Consider the following 23,409-nt stretch of genomic DNA (forward strand, 5'->3'; position numbering starts at 1 on the left):
ACTTGTGCCTATAGCATATTTATTGGCTATGACAAAATGTCACAGTCAGATGCTTTCAAACCATCTTTTTAAGGACTTCTACCCAAAACAGACATTGGCCTTCGGGACTTCTGACATTGCCACTTACTGTATCAGTAAATGAACCAGATAGTTTGTGGAGTTCAGAAATATCCCAAAGGCAAATGCTGCAATAATAAAATGAATCTCTGTAAGTTGCAGTGAACAGCTAAGGGGGGAATAAACATGTTTAATGAGGCAAGGACAGGGATGGACTGGCCATCGGGACTACCGGGAGTTTCCCGGTGGGCCGATGGCTCAGTGGGCTGGCTTCAGTGACAGCGGACCGCCGCCCTCTCCACTCCTCTGTCTCTCCCTTCCCGCAGCGTTCACCTCCTCTCCCTCCCTGCAGCCCTCACCTCCTCTCCCTGGCTAGTTAACTTCAGCATGACTGAATACAGATATACTCCTCGGGAGTCACACTGAGAAGCTCATCATACCATCCAAAAGGACGGGGGCCACACACAGCTGTGACATAAGCTTTCTCGGCACTCTCCTGGTCTTTCCTTCCCCCGCTCTTCATATAGATTCTCTCTCTCTCTGTGTCCCAGTACAGCCATGGGCAAGGAATAGCAATATAAGCATCGATCAATTTCCACCCCATTCAAAATACGCTCCACTTCCATATCTTTTTTAGGGCACTGACTGGAGGACCTCTAAATTATCAGTAACAAAATGTTGTTTGAGAAGGTTCGATCCTCTTTCCCATGCGCAAAGAGGATCGAATTCAAGGCTTTGTGCATTATGTTCAGGGCCTACAAACAACAAGGCCCATTGTTCATTAATAACATGGCCATACATTACCACCCCCCCAGGGCCTTGAGATTGGCCGACCTGGACTTTGCTGCCAACCCTTTAGTAAGGCTGACTTCGATCGGTGGCCGCTCCTTCAGAGCCAGAGCTGCCACACTTTGGAACCTTCTACCGTTGCCTCTGAGACAGACTACCGCTCTTATCACCTTCAGAATGGCCCTGAAAACTTTCCTCTTTGAGGCAAGTTGATTTTGACCACCCCTAATCAAACTACCTTGGTCCTCTTCCCCTCCCCGCCCTCTGTCTTCCTCACCCTAAACCTCCTTGTTCCCCCTCCTTCTGTTCCTGTTTGTCTTGTATTGTTTATATGCTATACATGGCTTTTCCTCTTATCTATGTACACAAGCCACCGGTTCGTCTACGTAGTCTCTTTTTTTCTTTCTTTAGATTGCTTTTTGGTTCAGAATAGATCAGCGGATCTCCTTCCAGCGCTTAGGCACACCCACTTGGGTGTATGTGGCGCTGTAAAGAAAATTAAAATCAATCAATCAATCATATTATCAGGGAGCCCCCGTTGAAACAATCGCATGATCCTGATGAGCATATATACTGGTACCTGTAAAGTAGATGATTGATTGATTTACGATCTTTAGCCATGTTCATAGCATCACATTTACATATGTCAGAATGATATAATTCTGGAGGAAACCCCTTTAAGATATTGCAAAAAAAAATTAACCACCTGCCGTATTCATATGTCACAGTATTTTCAGTGGTTATACAGGGATGATGCCTGCAGCTGCAATCGTGGCAATAAATCGCGCTACAATAGTGTCTAATCGCAACGTGCGACCCTGTCGCCCAAAAGACGCTCCTGCTCCTTTTTGGGTGACAAGCATTGCGCGTTGTAATTTGCCGAGATTGTGGTGGTATTTATTGTACAACAATCGTGACAAAATCGCACCATGTTTAGGGTGCCATTATGAAGTAATGCCATTGCAAACACATCCCGCATTTTGCCGCAGTTTGGAATAGCGGGCAGAATCACGGCTATTCCATAAGCGATTCAAATCGCATAGGTGTGAATGGAGTCGTTCTGATTTGATATAAAGCAACAGATCATTCCTTGTGATAACAATAAAAGTGATAAAAAAATTAAAGGTACAGTGTAAAAATAAAAAAATAAATATAATGAGATTAGGAAAAGATTGTTTAAAAACCACTTCCAGCCCATATGACATCCTTGAGTTTCAGTGGGAATATCTGAATGATGCCTGCAGCTACAGGCATCATTCAGATATCCTCGTTTTCAGCTGGAACTGTGCACCTTAAGAATGATCATAGCGGCAGTTCCACTGCTTGATCGTTCTTACAGGCTACAAGAGGTGACATCCACCCTCCCGCCACCATCCGGTGCTTCTCCGTGCTCTCACGTGCAATCCGGGACCCGGAGAAAGAATTGGCCGCTGCTGGATGACGACCATAGAGATTTCCAGTGACCATTTGATCAACAGTCATCTCTATGACCTTCAGAGGCCCGGGCGTGACGTTATGATGTCACGCCTGGGCCGCAGATATAAACAATCGCGGCTGGTAAAAATGAGTTCGTGATTTTTTTTTTTAGATTATAAAGCCTGACATGTTTGATATCTATTGACTTGGCATACCATCATTTTTTATATTTTACCATACAATTGGCTATTATATATATATATATATATATATATATATATATATATATATATATATTTTTTTTTTTATTGAGTTTGAAAAACCACTGCACAAATACCATGTGACATAAAAAATTGCAACATCCACCATTTTATTCTCTAGAGCCTCTGCTTTAAAAATATATATATATTGTTTGGGGGTTTTAGGAAATTTTCTAGCAAAAAGAAAAAAGGGTTTTACATGTGAAAAAGTGTCAGAAAAAGAGCTGGTCTTCAAGTGGTTATAATGATTCTAAAGGCTGAAGGTTTTTTACCTTCATGCATAAAATGCATGAAGGTAAATAACCTTCTCTGTGTAGCACCCTCCCCATTCTTACCTGAGCTCCCTCCAATCCAGCCATGTTCACAATAGCCTCGGCTGTCCTGGGACTCTCCCTCCATATTGGCTGAGACAACAATGGGAGCCCATTGGCTCCCACTGCTGTCAATCACAGTCAGTGAGCCAATGAGGAGAAAGCAGGGGGCAAGCTGCAAGCCGGCTTATGTGTCTTATGGAGCGAGCACGTAGTGGTGGTGCCCCCAGGGCAAGCAGTGCCCCAAGGGCATGAGGGACCCAAAATTAAGAGTTTTGGAGCTGCTCTGTGCAAAACCACTGCACATACACATGTTTGTTATTTAAAAAAGCAAAGCTTTAATACCACTTTAAATTATTCATTCATGTTCATTTATAAACAAAGAGGATCATATGGTTGTGTTTTTGCTTACAAACTGAAAAGTAAACCATAAAGTATATTTCTGCTTAGCAATGTGATGGATTTTATTTCCAGAACCCCTTTAAAGGAAACCTGTCATGAGAGAATTGTAAAGGCAGCCACTGCTGACCACTCATCAAAATGCTAATTACCCAAATGCCATGTTAACCCAGTGGCTTCAAGACTTTGAGTCAGTAATGTTGATTTACTAAAGGAATAGATTCTGTTCACTTAGCGAAGGGAAAGGTAGTAAGTTATGTGAACCTGTGTTCACTTTTAATACCCAATCATGTGGGGGGAAATTAAAAATTAAATTTTTGCATATTATTAGTTGATTAAAATGAACAGCTTTATCATATTTACAGAACTCAGTGAATAGTGGAAAATCTCTAATCATTTAGTAAGTTAACCCTTATGACCTGAAATAAGTATGTTGATAAGACTTTAATTCAGTATATGCAAATAGGAGTCAATGTTCTAAGCAATTATAAGGCCTCATGCACACTGGATCAAAAACTTTAAAAAACACTGGTGAGCGATGTTTTTGAGCGTTTGTCGACGTTTTTCAGCGTTAGAGCTTTACAGCTGAAAAAGTCTCTCAGAACCCACTAGTTTTAGTTTTTTTTACTGCTCAAAAAGGCCACTGCCCAAAACTGCTGATAACAGCCTATGTGTGCATGGACACATAGGATAACATGATGGAGAGTTTAATGACTGTAAAAAAAAACATCTATTGCCAAAAACAGCTGCTGTAAAAACGTCAAAAAACGTCCAGTGTGCATGAGGCCTTAGGCATGTCACAGATTTTGTATGTGGTATTTGTCCTTTTTAATCATACCAACTAACTGATGTCTGTTCTGCTGATTTTCTAGTTTCCAGCGCAAACTGGAACTGTGGAGTGTCCACTCTTATCGGAAACACACAAAAGCCAACAGGTATTGCAGATATCTACAGCAAATTTCGGCCTGTTAAGAGGGTCTCCCCACTGAAGCATCAACCTGAGAGTCCAAAACTAAATGAAAGTGATGATCAAAAAGAGGAAAAAGAAGAAAACGAAAAGAATGGAGAGCCTGGGAAGACTGCTGGGAAAGATGGAGGTCCCGGTGAGGATAGTGGGTTTAAATGTAGGAGCCTTGAGCCAAGTGTTTTACTTGGGGAGCTTGAACACTATGACCTTGACATGGATGAGATTTTGGATGTGCCTTACATCAAATCCAACCAGCCTTTGACTCTTTTTACCAAGGTAGCCTCAGAGAAAAGGACTTCCAGCATACACCCAATATCTAAAGGAAAAACTGGCCCCATGGGGCACCTGGAGAACCTGCCACCCAATGCCACTCAGTACTGTGTATTGTCTCCTGTTAAAAACTCAGCTCAGCCCGCTGTCCTCGATCCAAGCAGGCATTCATCTGGAGGATTAGAGCATTCCCCATCTGGCATTCAGTGCGCCTCAGTCCACGAACCTGATTGCTATAACAAGGGCTTCCTCAATAGGGGTCTGTCTGATTCTCATGCACAGAAGCTCGAAAAAAGCATGCCTAACTGCCAGCTACGGCCATTCAACCTGCCAGCACCAGAAACACAACTAGATGGCATAAACGGCAATGTGAACTGGAACTACACTGAAGGAGAAGACATGAAGAAAATCAAGAGCATTTTAAATATTGTTAAAGAAGGGCAAATATCTCTATTGGTAAGTTCATAGACTAATGACTATAATCTAACTTTCCTTTTATGTTATCAACAAGCTGCTTTTTTTTTTAGGGCAAGGCTGTACAGTTGGCAATGGTGACTGTTCATTCACAGTAACAGTTTATTATGTCAGCCTGATTTATGTAGACTGGAACATTGAAAATCACCTATCATGTGTAATCCTGTATGAATGACATGACGTATGAATGCTTGTCTTCAGCAAGTACCTAGTGTTTCCTTTGAAGTCAGCTCAATTTTATTTTAAGCTATATATAATTCAGTATAGAAAGTCCTGTTAAAACGTCTTTTGTTATAAAATTTGGTGCATATGTTCCCGCTTATTTACCAACGTTAATCATTCCAAGGAGTAACACATTCTGCAACATTGAGGATCCATTTATTTCCATGAAGTGCTGCAGTTTGTCAGCTCTTCAGCTTGTTTTCATCCCAATCGAAGCTCCCTTTCATTGGCTCAGCGTGGGAACACCGCGCCGCCTGTTGTCCTTTCATTAGTATTCACAAGGTCTCTGTGCCAGCTCTTTGTAGCTACCATTCACAGACAGGAGCAGGAATAGAAGGCCTAAAATGTCCCACGACCCATGCAAAGTATTTCATTAGCAACAACTTTGGCGATTTAGATTCCACAAGTGCGTGTTACCACAGTAACAAGAACATTAAAAATGCAATTTAATAGGAGCAAGATTAGATCATCCATTACAAAATCAGGTTAGTTCTGCTGGATTGCTGCCTTTCTTCAGAACAGTGTGTGAGTCTGTGATGTACATTTATTATTACAGTCAGTACAGGGCTCGCTGTACAGACTCATTCTATAAGAGGTGCAAAGGAATAGCACATGTGTCATGGACAGTTATCCATACTGACCAGCTGGGTATCAGTTTGCTGGCATCAGATCAGTGGAAGGGGTTTTTCATTTACTACTCTGGATTCCTGTACTTTGAATTGTATTGCTATGATATGCATGAAATAAATGGGCCTTTTTTTCTCTAGCAATTTGAATGTACCCAAATCAACTATTGGTTAATAAAAAATGATTAACCCTTTAGGCTGACCATAGACTGTTCGAATCTCGGCCGGTTCAGCAGGAGGGATTGCCTTCTGTCTGTGTTAATGGGGGAATCGTGAAAATTTAAATTTGCACCGTCTATGGCCTGCCTAAGGAACAATAGTCTGTAACAATGATCTTAACCACTCTACTACCGGCCGCTGTCAATTGACGGCAGCACGATTGCTCTGTTGTTCTGGGAGGACGTCATATGACGTTCTCGTCTTGCAGAGCCACTAGGGGGCGCGCGCACACACCCGCCCCGTTACTGGGACACACACGCCAGCGATTGCCCAGTAACTGAGCAGGACCGTGGATCTTGTACATGGGGACACAGATCGGTCACCTCCCCCAGTCAGTCCCCTTCCCCCACAGTTAGAATCACTAGTAGGGAACACATTTAACCCCTTCCTCGCCCTCTAGTGTTAACCCCTTCCCTGCCAGTCACATTTATACAGTAATCAGTGCATAATGTGTCAAAAGTGTCCGATGTGTCCGCCATAATGTCGCAGTCCCAATAAAAATCGCAGATCGCCGCCATTCCTATTAAAAAAAAATCATAATTATGTCCCCTACTTTGTAGGCGCTATAACTTTTGCGCAAACCAGTCAGTATACGCTTATTGCGATTTTTTTTACCAAAAATATGTAGAAAAATACATATCGGCCCAAACTGAGAAAAAAATTGGGATATTTATTATAGCAAAAAGTAAAGAATATTGTGTTTTTTTCAAAATTGTCACACTTTTTTGTTTATAGCACAAAAAATTAAAAACGCAGAGGTGATCAAATACCACTAAAAGAAAGCTCTATTTGTGAGGAAAAAAGGATGTCAATTTTGTTTGGGAGCCACGTCGCATGACCGCGCAATTGTCAGTTAAAGCGACGCAGTGCCGGAAGCTGAAATTTCGCCTGGGCAGGAAGGGGGTATATGTGCCCAGTAAGCAAGTGGTTAAGATATAACAAAACTTTTTTTTTTAAAGGAATTTTTCATTTGTTTTGATTCACTTTATGCATCATTAAAATCATTGCTCCTTTAAAAACGATCTTTTGTAAGAAACATTTTTGCATTGATACATGTCCCCCAGGACAGTACCTGGGCCCCATACCCTTTTGATGGCCAATAACTTGCAAATAAGCCTTCAAAATGGGGACTTTTTATTTTTTTCAAGTTCAGGTCCCTTAGGCACACGACCGTTTTCCTGGGCAAAATCCATCAGAGCATTTTTGCAGAGAAAAACGGTCGTGTGTATGTTTTTCGTCGAGAAAACTGTTGTGGATCTCGATGAGAAAAAAAGAGAACATGCTCTCTTTTTTCTCGTCGGGAGTCTCCGTTTCCTCGTTGTGTTTCTCGTCGGGCTGGTTTACAACGAGAAACACGTTTGTGTGTATGCTTAGAAACCTGCGCATGCTCAGAATAAAGTATGAGACGGGAGCGCACCTTCGGTAAAAGTAGTATTTGTAATGGAGATAGCACATAACATGAGATTAGCAAAAGCAGCCCCAAGGGTGGCGCCAGTAGAATCGAACATCCCCTTTATAGTGCCGTCGTACGTGTTGTACGTCACCACGTTTGAGAACGACAAGATTTTGTCTTGACAGTGTGTATGCAAGGAAAGCTTGACAAGATTCTCGGTCGTGTGTACAAGGCCATAGACTTTAATAGGGTTCGCAGTTCGGATCCGAAATTTTTCCATGTTCGGGAGTTCTGGTGCGAACCGAAACTGAGGGGTGTTCAGTCCATCACTATTCAGCAGCATGTGGCACCTTCATACATGCAGAACTACAAGTAACAGTATTGGGAATGCATCTTTTGGTCAGCACTGAAGAAGTTAATCCAATAGAGATTCAGAGAAAGAACAGGACGACAAAGCGTGTGTAATTAGATTTTGTTCACATGAGCGATAAGTGTTTTCTTTGTAATTTTCTAGGGATATACATGTTTTATTAATTTTAGCTGTGCCAGCTATAAAAGGCACTGGGAACAATTGTGTAGTCTGCAATGTGCGGACTTTGACTCTCCAGCAATTTATCACAATTAAAGGAGGGCTAGGATTTTTAACATGCAGAGTATACTTGTTGCCAATTGGATTGCAGTAATTAAAACATTGATAAGTGTTTTGTCTAGTTTATTATTGCTTATATTCTGGCTTATACTCTGTTTTGGGTTGAAACATATGGTAACATGCTGTTTTCCTACAGGGAAACATTTCTTGGATGATTATTTTACAGGAATATCTTACATTTGTTTAAATCCAGTAAAACCGAACGTTTCGAGTACCAGTGAGGTATTTATAGTAGAGTTGCTGACTATAAGTCAATGTATGTTTCTTATGCTCAGTAGAAAGTTGCGAAATCCTTTTGCAGAATGAATTTTACGTTGGCCAAAAAATGATCCGCTACGAACACATTCTTTTAACTGATGGGAAAGAATATAAAGAAAACTTCACCTGCATAAACACAGTTTTAGTTTGGAGTTTAGTGTGCACAATGGGACCTACTGGATATTTTGGAAGCGTAACCCCTATTTTGTTTTGGTTTGTCAATATAGTCTCTTGTGGAGTATAATGCCTTGTACACATGATAGGAATTTCCGATGGAAAAAGTCAGACGGAATATTTTCATTGGATATTCCGACCATGTGTGTGTGCCCCATCTGACTTTTTTCTGTCGGAATTTAGAAAGAGAACATGAAAACATTTCTATCAGAAATTCCGTTCATCTGTAGGGAACTCCGATGGAGAAAAAAACACACTTGCTCAGAATCTAGTCAATGCATGCTCGGAAGCATTGAACTTATTTTTTCTCGGCTTGTCGTAGTGTTGTACGTTACTGCGTTCTTGACGGTCGGAATATGGTGTGAAAGTGTGTATGCAAGACAGCTTGAACGGAATTCCGTCAGAAAAATCCATCTGAGTTTATCCCGACGGAAAATCTGATCGTGTTTACAAGGCATAAGGGCCTGGGTATGCAGGTTTCAGCCTTGTGTCAGTGGCATTAGTTTGACATCAGTATGAGATACTTCTGGGATCCTTCAGAATTCATTAAAAGGTGCATTTGACCTGCATTTCATCTGCTTCGTTTCATCTGCTTCAAGAGAGTTTTACATTCCTATAGACATGCATGGATATGCAAAATCAATTCTGCAGATTTAAGCTTAAAGTGGTTCTAAAGGCAGAAGGTTTTTTACCCTAATGCATTCTGGGTGCAGCCCCCCCCCCCCCCCCAGCTCCTCTTATATTTACCTGAGCCCCATCTCGATCCATGAGATGAGAGCAGCGGCTCTCCTGAGTCTCTCTTTCCTCATTGGTTCACACAGCAGTGGGAGCCATTGGCTCCTGCTTCTTTCAATCACAACCAGTGATCCAATAAGGAAAGAGCAGGGGATGAGGCCAAGCTACGCTCTGTGTGTGAATGGATAATGTCCATTCACAGGAGCGCAGCTGGGGAGCGAGCAAGAGGCTTGCTATTGGGGGCACTTGGATGCGTGGAGGAGCCAGGACTGCCAGCGGGGGACCCAAAAAGAAGAGTATTGGGGTCGCTCTGTGCAAAACCAGAGCAGGTAAGTTTAACTTTTTTTTTTTAACCACTTAAGGACCGAGCCTCTTTCTGAGATTTGGTGTTTACAAGTTAAAAACATTTTTTTTTGCTAGAAAAAAAAAAAAAATATATATATATATATATATATATATATATATATATATATATATATATATATATATATATATATATATAATGTTTGGCGGTTTTAACACCCTAGAGCAGGGGTCTCCAAACATTATAAACAAAGGGCCGGTTTATTGTTCTTCAGACTCTTGGAGGGCCGGACTTTGGCAAGCGGGGGTGGAAATTTTCCTGGCATCAGTGGGACTTAACATATGGTATTAGGGGGAGAAATAGTGCCCCATCGTTCAAATCATAGGGAGGAATAGTGCCCCATTAGTGGTCTCAGTGGGAGAAATGGTGCTCCACTGTCGGTGTCAGAATAGTGTCTCGTATCAGTGGGAGGGATACTGCCCCAAGGGCCGGATAAAGGCAAGAAAAGGGCCGCATCTGGCCCTCGGGGCCGCAGTTTGGAGACCACTGCCCTAGAGAATAAAATGGCGGTCACTGCAATACTTTTTGTCACACCGTATTTGTGCAGCGGTCTTATAAGCGCACTTTTTTGGGGAAAAAAAAGAAAGGGGAGCAAATAGCTGGATTAGACAGGTATCTGCTCCCCCTCTCCCTCCCCCTGAATGGTGTCAAATTTAAAGACCTTATTGAGAAAGCTTTTTCACTTTGGCAAAAGGTATAAAGTTATACAGCGTAGATGTCTTCCTGTTATGATACCACACCTCCCTATGTCACATAGTTAGTTACATAGTTAGTCAGGTTGAAAAAAGACACAAGTCCATCCAGTTCAACCACAAAAAAAAAATAAACAAACAAAATAAAAAACACAATACAATCCCATACACCCAACTCCATACCCACAGTTGATCCAGAGGAAGGCAAAAAAAAACAGCAGAGCATGATCCAATTTGCTACAGCAGGGGAAAAAAATCCCTCCTGATCCCCCGAGAGGCAATCGGATTTTCCCTGGATCAACTTTACCTTCAAATCTTAGTACTCAGTTATATTCTGTACATTTAGGAAAGAATCCAGGCCTTTCTTAAAGCAATCTACTGAGCTGGCCAGAACCACGTCTGGAGGGAGTCTGTTCCACATTTTCACAGCTCTTACTGTGAAGAAACCTTTCCGTATTTGGAGATGAAATCTCTTTTCCTTTAGATGTAAAGAGTGCCCCCTTGTCCTCGGTGTTGACCGTAAAGTGAATAACTCAACACCACGTTCACTATATGGACCCCTTATATATTTGTACATGTTGATCATATCCCCCCTTATTCTCCTCTTCTCAAGAGTGAATACATTTAGTTCTTCTAATCTTTTCTCATAGCTAAGCTCCTCCATTCCTCTTATTAGTTTGGTTGCCCTTCTCTGCACTTTCTCCAGTTCCCTGATATCGTTTTTGAGAACTGGGGCCCAAAACTGAACTGCATATTCCAGATGAGGTCTTACTAATGATTTGTACAGGGGCAAAATGATATCTCTGTCTCTGGAGTCCATACCTCTCTTAATACAAGAAAGGACTTTGCTCGCTTTGGAAACCGCAGCTTGGCATTGCATGCCATTATTGAGCTTATGATCTACCAAAACCCCCAGATCCTTCTCCACTACGGATCCCCCCAGTTGTACTCTCCCTAGTATGTATGATGCATGCATATTCTTGGCCCCCAAGTGCATAACTTTACATTTATCAACATTAAACCTCATCTGCCACTTAGTCGCCCAATTACACAGTGCATTGAGGTCGGCTTGTAAATTGGAGACATCCTGTAAGGACGTTATTCCACTGCATAGCTTGGTGTCATCTGCAAAGACAGAAATGTTACTTTTGATCTCAGACCCAATATCATTTAAAAAGATATTAAAAAGTAAGGGTCCCAACACTGAACCTTGGGGTACACCACTGATAACCTTTGACCATTCAGAGTAAGAATCATTAACCACGACTCTCTGAATTCTGTCTTTCAGCCAGTTTTCTATCCATTTACAGACTGATATATCCAATCCTGTAGACCTTACCTTACACATGAGCCGTGTGTGCAGAACTGTGTCGAACGCTTTTGCAAAATCCAAATATATCACGTCCACAGCCACGCCTCTGTCCAGGGTTTTACTTACCTCTTCATGAAAGGAAATCAGGTTTGTCTGACAACTTCTGTCTTTCATGAATTCATGCTCTCTGTTGCTTATATAGTTTTTTTCCATCAAGAACTCATCCATGTGGTCTTTTATTAAACGTTCCAGTATCTTCCCAACTAAAGAAGTTAAACTAACAGGTCTATAGTTACTTGGCAAAGACTTTGTTCCCTTTTTAAATATGGGCACTACATTGGCTCTGCGCCAATCCAGTGGTACTATTCCTGTCATTAATAAGTCCCTAAATATTAGATACAATGGCTTTGAAATTACAGAGCTCAATTCTTTTAGGATCCGTGGGTGATGTCTACCTAATCTGAGTTTTCATTTGTATCAGAGTACACATATTTTTGAAATGGGAAACATTTATTTTCTTCATTTAGCTGTTGCCCCACCCCAGGATCCTGATTTTTTACCAGGTCAGGAAATAGGCAGGGCTAAATATTCCTCAATTACCACCTTCAGAGATTCTGATTGGGTAATGGTTTTAAGTGCACAGGGAACTATATTTTATTTCCTGATAATTTGTGCATTTGCAAATACAATGATAGGGCTACTTTAACCTCTGCATTGCCATCAGTACCATGGACAGTGCACGTGAGGCCGCCTTATCATTAATTTTAGGCTGATATTCACTTAAAGTGAACTAGTCACAACTTGTACAAATCATATGGAGTATATGATAAATGTGTAAGCAGAAGTTGTCTTTGGTAAAAACTGCATGTCAAAGGGATCAGTAGATCCAAAGACACAGGCAGCAGAATTGATATACAAATCAAAGACAATAGGGCATTGGTATTTTTCTGTAATGGCTGTATGCATAGTGTTCAAAGGTTAGTCCAAGAAAAGGCTTCTTTACTGTAAGAGCTGCGAAAATGTATAATAGACTCTCAGGAAGATTAAGACTCCAGTACAGTAGACGGTTGCAGCAGATGACAAGGCCTGGACACTTATGCACAGAGATCTTGCTTCCGGAATCACTCTAGAGATTGGCACATAACTATAATTTATGGGGCCCCATAGCAATATTTTGACAGTACCCCCAACAATCTCTTTCTATGACATTTGTCAATGTCAATTGTGACAACAGTCAAATTGATACAGAGTACATATCAAGCTGGAGAACCTAAGAAGATAGGAGGTTAGGCTAGATGAGACATCATTCATATAATTCTAACTGTTATCCTTATTTGTCTAATATTTTGCACCACTGAAACCATGGTATGCAGGTCCTTTTCTGAAATGTTGCTATCAAAGCTGATAGAGATTTTACTAGCCATAGCCAACCTAACCTATGGTAAATATGCTTCCCTAGAAACACTTAGAATATGTTTTACTTCCTTTTTTGGATATAAATGCCATTTATTATGTTCATGTATGTTTTTCTTTCACGTACAATAAAGTAGGAACTGCAGTAAGTCAGACATATGGTATTCTATATTTTACAAATGAGCCATGATCCTGTCTAACCTGAGTCATTTTCCATTAGTTTTAGAATTGTTTGGCGGAGAACTTTTTATTGATATAGTCGTTTGATTAGAGCAGATCTTTTCTCCAGAGCATAGTGAAAAAAGTCAGTCTTTGCTGGAAATGTTATTTAGTTTTGTCCCTTATGCAGAATCCAGTTGGATGGTATGTCTGTGGTTTGTTGCCATAGTAGAATTCGGTCACATAACTGGAAACAGTTGAAAGAAATCTCCAGTGGAGCCTATTTTGCTCTGCGTGCATGGCTGTCATCAATCGATGTTAATTAAAAAGTATGGAAACAAAAATAAAGGGGTCAATATGATGGGACGTGTATTTACTACTAGCTGTATAGTTTTTTGGTAGCTGGAGACTTTCATTTGCTGATGCTGTGTTGGTTTATTAAATATTATCTTAATATAATAAAACATGATATTATTATTTATATGGTATCTGTTTATAATAAAGAACAACAGCTCTAGTGTACTATAGGTTGCAGTTAGGTTTTAGTGCAGATCTATATGTTGGTTTACTATTCATTAGTCATTAGTCATGTCCACTTCTTTTGTATTGTTATGACATTTTGTTTGTGTTGGGGTTAGGGATCGACCAATATCATTTTTTCGGTGCCGATACAATACCGATATTTCAGCCACCTCTTAGGCCGATATTGTGTGCCGATATTCTGTACATTTAAAAAAAAAAAGTTTACACTTTTTTTTCTTATTACTGTTATTGCTGTCACAATGAATGTAAACCTCCCTTGTGACAGTAATAGGCAGTGATACAGTAGGTACTCTTTATGGAGGGATCGGGGGGCTATAAGACCCCAAACCCCTCTCTGCACTTGAAAATATTTAAAACGTCAAAATCTGCGCTTTTGAATACTTTATATTTTTTTAAAACTGGCGCCTTTAAGATGGCAGTAATCTGGGAAGTGATGTAATGACATTGCTTCCGGGTTACTAGATCATGACATTGCTTCAGGGTTACTAGATCCGAGACCCAAACTAAGCATTTGTTTGGGTCTTCGGCCAGCCGGCAGAAGTGTCGGCTGCTTGCTCGGGCCTCCCAGTGGGATAAGAGAGATTGGGCGGGGGGGCATCTCCTCCCGCTGTCAGTCGAGCGATTGCTGCTGAGGAGTTTTAGGAGGCAGAGTCAGTAACGCAATCACTGCTTGCATTCAGCAAGTTACTATGGGATATGGAGTCCTTAGAATGTGAAAGTAAACCAAATAAGTGAGCAGACTAGAAGCTGCAAAGCATTTATGGAATCTAGGTAGTTGTTGAAGAAGATGGCCAGCAGATAGTCAGCAATCACATAACAAGAAGGCTTTTTTTAAGCACCCTTATATTGGATTGTCAATAATAACTGTCATTTGTATACTATTACAATGCTGATGTTATAAAAATTAACATGTATGCTGTGACTATAGATCTCCCTTAACTAATGAGTTGACCATGCATTATGCACACTTGTACTGAACAGTTCCCCAACATTTATCATAACCCCTCTATGGTCGATCTCACTTGCTCTATCAGTATTAAGCTTAGTCCTCAACTTTGAAATGGTTGTAAAGACAGAAGTTTTTTTTTATCTTAATACATTCTATGCAACAAGATGAAATACCTTCTGTCTGCAGTAGCCCTTCCTCAGCCTCCCTAATACTTACCTGAGCTCCTTCTCATTCCAGCAATGTGCACGAGTGCCTTCGCTGTCTGGGACTCTCTCTCCTGATTGGCTGAGACACAGCAGCGGCGCTTTTGGCTCCCACTGCCGTCAATTAAGTCAGTTAGCCAATGAGGGGGCAGAGCCAAACCGCGGCTCCGTGTCTGAATGTACACACAGATCTGCAGGTCGGGTGTCCCCATAGCAAGCTGGGGGCACTCGACAGGAGGGAGGGTCCAGGAGCGCATGTGAGGGACATGAGAAGAGGAGGATCGGGGCTGCTCTGTGCAAAACCACTGCACAGAGCAGGTAAGTATAACATGTTTTTTTTTTTTTTAACAGGACTTTAGTATCACTTTAAGTTTACAGGACCTTTACTAAGTCTATGCAAATGACATACAGCTATTTACTTTTAGGCTATTCCCAAAGGACAGCAGATGACTCGTGCCAATAAAAGTCAAAATTATGGGCATACTCAATAAAACTGGTCTGACTTCAGTAATGTGATTGGTTGCTAAATAACTGAACAGTTCCAAAAAAACTTTCCCAAATGTATTGGTGTACTACTAAGGGCGTAGATAGGTCAATACAAGGGCACTTTTTACATTTACCACATGCCTAGGGTGGGTATTCTTCTTCCACTTGTCAGGTATCACCTTATGTCAGCGCCTCCCAGAAGTCAGATTAAAACAGCCATGTTGTGGGAGGAGCTGACCTGTCAGCTATGTGTTTTTTCCAGTGCTCTATGCGTGTTCATGTTGCAGAATACAGCCATTTCCTCCCAGCAGTTCAGTGGGCACATAATCACAGTGTGCCACACATTGGGGTGGTTACCTCTTTCAATGTATTTGATAAGTGCTGTAGACCTTTACCCCATGGTTCAGTGCTAAACGATCACCAACTCAAGCCTATGCAACTGTACATTAAAATGTGTTTTTACAGTGAAGTGTAGATTGATTGAGACAATCATTTTCACACCAAATATATAAGAATTTCTCTTTGATTGAATGTCTGTCTGTGTATTAAAGAATGTGAGTTTTAACACTGTATTTAACGTATAGCTTCAGTCCACTGCTCCTCCTGTCAGCTCTCTTTTAGCATCATTGTCTGAATAAAGATCAAAATCCGTTCCTATGAGGTTTAGTATCCTATTGGTTTATCATCATCATTCTTCTAGTTTTGACCCTGGCCTGTCCTAAAACTACTACATAGCCCTTTTTGTTACTGGAGAGTGAGAGTGCTACTACAAGAAGCTGAAATGGAAAGTTGCAAGTCTTAGCTATGAATTTATGAAAAGTCTGGCCCTAGTGACAAAGTGAAATTAAATCAGAGTGGAGCACAAATAAGGCCTGTCACTGGCCACCCTGTCTCCCAAATCTTCCTATGACCCAGCACAGTACACAGGATCAAACCCCCACTGCTGGACCATATTGCTGCCCTGTGATCCTGTTGCTTGACCCTTACTGTACCCAGATAATTGCCCTGTGACCCTGGACTTATCTTTTACAATACTGTGTTGCTACCCTGTAGACTTATTCATTTGATATACCTTCTTCTTGTTGAACTCCTTAAAGGGGTTGTAAAGGCTCATTTTTTTTTCACCTTAGTGCATCCTATGCATTAAGGTGAAAAAAAAACTAGCAATAACGGCCCCCACAGCCCCCCCGTTTTACTTACCTGAGCCCGTTCACCTGCTGCGCTCGCCCCAACGTCATCTTCGCCACTCAATCTGGCCGTTGATTGGCTAGATTGGATGGATTGATAGCAGCGCAGCCATTGGCTCTCCCTGCTGTCAATCACATCCAATGACGTGCCGTGGGGCGGGGCTGAGTGATACAGTCTGCGGCTATAGCTGCCGGTTGTATCACGGGAAGTGCGCCCACAAGAACTAACCCCCATAGGAGAGAGCTCCCATGAAGGGCGTTAGTTCTTGCGGGTAAGAGCCGAGACAGCTGCCGAGGGACCCCAGAAGACCAGAATTGGGGCCAATGTGTGCAAAACGAGCTGCACAGTGGAGGGAAGTATAACATGTGTAAGGGGTTAGCTCGGTAGCGGGGTGTGTGACCCCCTGGATGGGTTCACTACACACTGAATTTATACAGACAGGCACCACAAAGGAACCTATCTAGGGAGTCTGGCACAGCCTACTGCTGGGCAGACATTGCTGGTCCTACAGCAGAAAAACAATAGTCTTTTGATTTTTATCACACAGAAAAATCAATCACCATCTCACCTCCTCAGAAGACTTTCAGCTACTGCTCTCCTTCACTCAGAAAGCCTCAGGATGCAGCAAATCAGTGGTAATCCTCTGGATTACTTATAGAGGCCTTAATTGCCTCATTCTGAACAGCTGAAGTTTTCCAACGCCCTTAGACCTTTTCTGGCTACTTTTGCAGCCGACGCCTAATAACAATTGGTGTATTGTCTAAACAAGGCAGAAATGTATGTCCCGTCTGTGACAACACCCACAGATTTACCTGACTTCCTGTCACACATGTTTGTTATTTTTATTTTTTAAACGGGAACCTTTAGTGTCCCTTTAATAAAGAACTTGGTCTATGTTGCAGAACCACTCTTGAACCCCAATCTGTATTCTGCACTGCTCACACCACCATCACAAGGCCTTTATGACTAATGCAGGCATGGCACTATGACTATGGCAGGGATCCTAATGTGCTTGCTCCTAGGTAAGGCTTTTTGCTTTAAAGGTTTACAATGAAGCCAGGTCCACGTTAGGTTTGTATATCTCGATAGGACTAAGTATCTGAAGGAGAAACTGATCATGTTGCCCATAGTAACCAATCAGATTTTCCCTTTTATTCTCAATGATGAAAACCCTAATTGGGGATTCTACTTGCATGGAGAACAATGTATGTTATTATCTCAGACTTTTTTGCATGAGGTCTTGTGTGAGTGTCTAGTCCTACAACTGGTATGAGTGATATAACACCTCCATGTGCAATCTTTCAGTATCTCCATGCTTTAGTAATCTGAGCTGGGAAAAATTAAACAGTGTGTGGCATTCCGGCGCATTCTCCCCATGTCACAGTAGACCTGAATGAAAAGACTAATCACGCCTATTTTGTTAATCATGGGCTGTCAAGAGTCATGATTTATTTCGGACATTTTCTTAAAACTAAACCATTTCCATGAGTGCACAGCATGAAGTGATAATTCCTCATGTGTGATACCATTGTGGTGTTTCACATATCTAGACTTTAATGTTTATGAGATCTGGGCTTTGATAAATTTCTTTTCCACTTTTCCCACAGTTTTGTGCCTGCAAAATGGATATTCAGCTTTGTTTTCCGCATGCTGCTTGGAATTCTGATTACTGACATTCAGTTATGTCAGTCATTAGAGGAATTTCAACATATAAGTGACAATTAAGTTAATGCATTTCACTTTTACACCGATTCATCACAGATTGCACTGCACCGAGGGCTGGATTCACTCTTTTCCAACCCCTTTAGTACATTAACCTTTGTTGCATTGCAGATAAATGTGAGTTCCATTAAAGCAGAATGTCGCTCTCTCAATTAACATTGACAATTTTTTTAATCCTTATGGAACTAGCTTTAGTAAATACAGTATCTCACAAAAGTGAGTACACCCCTCACATTTTTGTAAATATTTTATTATATCGTTTCATGTGACAACACTGAAGAAATTACACTTTGCTACAATGTAAAGTAGTGAATGTACAGCTTGTATAACAGTGTAAATTTGCTGTCCCCTCAAAATAACTCAACACACAGTCATTAATGTCTAAACCGCTGGCAACAAAAGTGAGTACACCCCTAAGTGAAATAATTTCCAAATTGGGTCCAAAATTTTTAAATTTTGTGTGGCCATCATTATTTTCCAGCACTGCCTTAACCCTCTTGGGCATGGACTTCACCAGAGCATCACAGGTTGCCACTGGAGTCCTCTTCCACTCCTCCATGACATCATGGAGCTGGTGGATTTCAGAGACCTTGTGCTCCTCTATCTTCCATTTGAGGATGCCTCACAGATGCTCAATAGGGTTTAGGTCTGGAGACATGCTTGGCCAGTCCATCATCTTTACCCTCAGCTTCTTTAGCAAGGAAATGGTCTTCTTGGAGGTGTGTTTGGGGTCATTATCATGTTGGAATACTGCCCTGCGGCCCAGTCTCCAAAGGGAGGGGGATCATGCTCTGCTTCAGTATGTCACAGTACATGTTGGCGTTCATGGTTCCCTCAATGAACTGTAGCTCCTCAGTGCCGGCAGCACTCATGCAGCCCCAGACCATGACTCTGCCACCACCATGCTTGACTGTAGACAAGACACACTTGTCTTTATACTCCTCACCTGGTTGCCACCACACACGCTTGACATCATTTGAACCAAATAAGTTTATCTTGGTCTCATCAGACCACAAGACATGGTTCCAGTAATCCCTGTCCTTAGTCTGCTTTTCTTTAGCAAACGGTTTGCTGGCTTTCTTGTGCATCATCTTTAGAGGAGGCTTCCTTTTGGGACGACAGCCATGCAGACCAGTTTGATACAGTGTGCAGCGTATGGTTTTAGCACTGACAGGCTGACCCCCCACCCCTTCAACCTCTGCAGAAATGCTGGCATCACTCATATGTCTATTTGCCAAAGACAACCTCTGGATATGACGCTGAGCACGTGCACTCAACTTCTTTGGTCAACCTCGGCAAGGCCTGCTCTGAGTGGAACCTGTTCTGTTAAACCGCTGTATGGTCTTGGCCACCGTGCTGCAGCTTCAGGGTCTGGGCAATCTTCTTATAGCCTAGGCTACCTTTATGTAGAGCAACGATTATTTTTTCAGATCCTTAGATAGTTCTTTGCCATGAGGTGCCATGCTGAACTTCCAGTTACCAGTATGAGAGAGTGAGAGCGATAACACCAAATTTAACACACCTGCTCTCCATTCACACCTGAGACCTTGTAACACTAACGAGCCACATGACACAGGGAGGGAAAATGGCTAATTGGACCCAATTTGGACATTTTCACTAAGGGTGTAGTCACTTTTGTTGCTAGCGGTTTAGACATGAATGGTTGTGTGCTGAGTTATTTTGAGGGGACAGCAAATGTACACTGTTATACAAGCTGTACACTCACTACTTTACATTGTAACAAAGTGTAATTTCTTCAGTGTTACATGAAAATATATAATAAAATATTTACAAAAATGTGAAGGGTGTACTTTTGTGAGATATTGTATATTGTATTTGCTTCTTTTATTCCATTTCTTTAGTTGCTTCCTGGTTTTCAGGCCTAGACAAATGATGTCATACATCCCAGGAGTCTTCAGGAGGGGATGAGAAGAGGAGGAGTTTTATCAGCTAAGCACACCCACTTGCCAGCATGCCTAAGCTAAGGGCAAATTAATTGAAGTAAATGCTAGATTAGTCATCTGCCCATACTCAAGATGGCTACGGACAGAAATGCTAGGGGGTGTTATTCAAACTTTTTTTTCAGAAAAATAAAGTATGGAGACATGGATGGGTGGGTTTGCTTTGAATATAACAAATTAATTAAATAGTGTTTCTCTTTCGTTCATAGACGGACACAGCCTTCATTGACCTTAGGGTTATGCTTCTTCCTACCAGGAGATTTAGGCAGAATTCTACAGCACTTAAGGTGTTAAAAACTTTCCTTCATGCTGCTCCTCCCAGGGGGCGTGGCTCCCCCAGGCATAACCCACACCCTGCTCTAGGAGCCTCAGTTTGTTTTCTGCCTAACGACAGGAGGTCAAGGCTATCTCTGGAGTTCCTGGACTCTGGAGTTTTTTTCTGGCGATTTTTCTCGCTTTTTTTTTATTATTTTGTTCCTGCATTTTTGAATCCTGCGATTCTTCTATCAACAGCCGACTGGGTGACAGGCTGGGTCCTCGACTCTTGTAGTCCCCCCATGTTCGGCCTTCGAGCGTGTGCCGGCCCTCAGCTCAGCTTTGGGACGTCCACGACAGGCCCCATTGCTCCAGGGGCGGCCGGGGAACTTTGGTTCTAGGGCACACATATGACCGGTCTCTATGGCTTTGTCACAGTGTGTCTGGCCGACAGCCATGCCGTTTACGGACGTTGGTTCTGTCTGGGATACCTCCAGCCGGGTAGTCGCAGGACAGGTAAGTAGTGGCCCCTTACTCAGGTAAGTGGTCTGGCTGGTGGTTTCCCTGGGGAGGTCGACTGAGGGTCCGCCCTGCTTTCCTCTCTCCCCTTCCTCTCCCTCCTTCCCCTGACTGGGTAGTGGCTGTGAAGGGGGGCCTCCTGGGTTTTCTTTGTTACCACCGGGGCCCGTGTGTTGTTAGGGGGACTGTGTTGTTACTCTGGGGGGTGCTGCTGTGTGCTGCTGTGTTCTATGAGGTAATTTTTACCTCAGACAGCGGCCGTCTTGGAAATCTCCTTGGTAACGCTGTGATTCTTTTCTGAGGTAACAGACAAAGCAGTCAGGGCTGCTGTGTTCTATGAGGTAATTTTTACCTCAGACAGCGGCCGTCTTGGAAATCTCCTTGGTAACGCTGTGATTCTTTTCTGAGGTAACAAAGCAGTCGGTGCTGCTGTGTTCTATGAGGTAATTTTTACCTCAGACAGCGGCCGTCTTGGAAATCTCCTTGGTAACGCTGTGATTCTTTTCTGAGGTAACAAAGCAGTCAGTGCTGCTGTGTTCTATGAGGTAATTTTTACCTCAGATGGTGGCCATCTTGGAAATCTCCTTGGTAACGATGTGATTCTTCCCTGAGATGACTCGGCACAGCCTCTGGTCAGTTTTAGTGCTGTTACAGTTTTAGTGCTGTGAATCTTCCATGAGGTGAATACACATCACAGTCAGCACATCAGAATGACACAGAATCGCTGTTTTTTTCTGGTTCTGTTATGTCAGAGGCTGCGGGTTTTAACCCTTATGGATAGTGAGGATGACTCTGCTGCAGTCAGTTGCTGGCAAGAATTTGTTGGAGCTCTTGTTTCTGCGGTGCGTGAGGCTCTAAAAATTGAGGATGTGGCGGAGACACCTCCGTGTCAGTACCAGCAGACTACCACGCATCTCTGAAGTGTTTCCTTGTGTTCCTTATTTGGACTATATGTTATACAAGGAATGGGATGCACCGCAAAAAGTTTGTCAAAAAACTTTGCAACCCGTTACCCCCTTGAGGGGGGCTTTAAAAAAAAAAAAAAAAAAGTAGGTCTCTCCTCCGCCAGTGGACCCCCCTGTGTCCAGACTGCGCAAGGCCACCACATTGCCTGTGGAAGGGGCTCCTGCATTTCAGGATCCCGCTGATAGGAGAGTGGAGGCCGTGGCCCGCTCCCTATTCACGGTGGTGGGTTCGGCGGTGAGGCCGGCTCTGGCCGGGGCCCTGGCAGGCCCCGACTAAAAGGGCGAAGCTCCTGCTGCAGGAGCTGGAAGAAGGACCTCTAAGGTGGCCTTGGTGATCACCGTTAAGGGTGAACGGTCCTTTTGGGTCTTCCCTGACTGGCATCATTGAGGATGCCACAGGTGGTAAGCGCATGCTGTTCCCACGGTTTGGGAAGGGCTAGGGACCTCGCCCTGTGCAAGGACCCTCCTTGCCTACCTCCGAGCGTTTTTTCGCTCGCCCTGTGCGGTGGGGGTAGGTCTACATGGTGCTTGAATCCCCGCTGCGGGGTAGCAGCGCACCGGATACCGCATGCCTAACAAGTCTGCGGACATACCTGCTTCCGCCTGAAGGTCTGCTCCCGCCCGTGTCTCGGGTGGGAGACTGGCTTCGCATTGCGAAGTGTTTTCCTTGGGGTACAAGATTGAGTTTCTCTCTTGTCTGCCAAACAGGTTTTTTCCCTCCGGCTTCTGGCCTCCTCCGGTTCGCCGGTTGACTCCGTCAGGGGCTGTCCAGGATCTTCTGGTCAGGGGAGTGATTGTGCCAGTTCCCTCGTTGGAACGGTCTCGGGGTTTTACTCCATTCTGTTTGTGTCCCCATGGAGGATGGGGCCCGGTCGATCCTGGGCCTCAAGTCCATCGTTTTGTTTTGTCAGGTTTTTCTGGCATCCTTGGATGTCATGAACGTGTACCTGCATATCCTCAAACCACCAGAGATTCTGTGCTTTGCGGTCGGGGGGGACCATTTTCAATGGTGTCCTTCCCATTCGGCGGGTTTTCTCCAAGGTGCTCGTACCGATAATGGCCCGGCTGTGACAGCGGGGGTTTGTTATGATGGGATGTCTGGACGACATTCTCCTACGAGCTTCTTCGAGCTCTGCATTGGTGGAGCCGTGTCTATCACGTGTCAGGCTCTCCGAGTGTTCGGCTGGTTTCTGGATTGTCCTGAAATCAGGGTTGATTCCGTCTCAGGGATACCTGTGACTGGTGCTGGATTCCTCCGGGGCGGGAGTGTTTTTCTCCTAGCGGAAAAACTTCAGACTCTGCTATCTGCTGTGCAGCAGTTGCCGACCCAGAAGCGGTCATCTCTGCGATTCTGCAGGAAGGTTCTGGGTCAGTTGGTAGCCTCTTTCGAGGCGGTTCCGTATGCCCAATTCCACGCCAGGGTACTACGGAGGGAACTGCTGTCACGATGGGACTAGCT

The 23,409-nt window shown here is 43.1% G+C and overlaps 1 protein-coding gene across 5 annotated transcripts in view; it reads left to right on the top strand.

Moving 5' to 3' along the window:
* The window catches only part of LOC120932100 (synuclein alpha interacting protein), a 336,823-nt gene that overhangs the window by 228,340 nt on the left and 85,074 nt on the right, over positions 1-23,409 (top strand). For all 5 annotated transcript variants that reach the window (XM_040344238.1, XM_040344252.1, XM_040344261.1 and 2 more), the window contains one exon: positions 4,105-4,925. In XM_040344238.1, coding sequence (XP_040200172.1) covers positions 4,105-4,925 — 821 coding nt within the window. The remainder of the gene's footprint in view (positions 1-4,104; positions 4,926-23,409) is intronic.

The sequence above is a fragment of the Rana temporaria genome, chromosome 1 (assembly GCF_905171775.1).
Source record: "Rana temporaria chromosome 1, aRanTem1.1, whole genome shotgun sequence".
Lineage (NCBI taxonomy): Eukaryota > Metazoa > Chordata > Amphibia > Anura > Ranidae > Rana > Rana temporaria.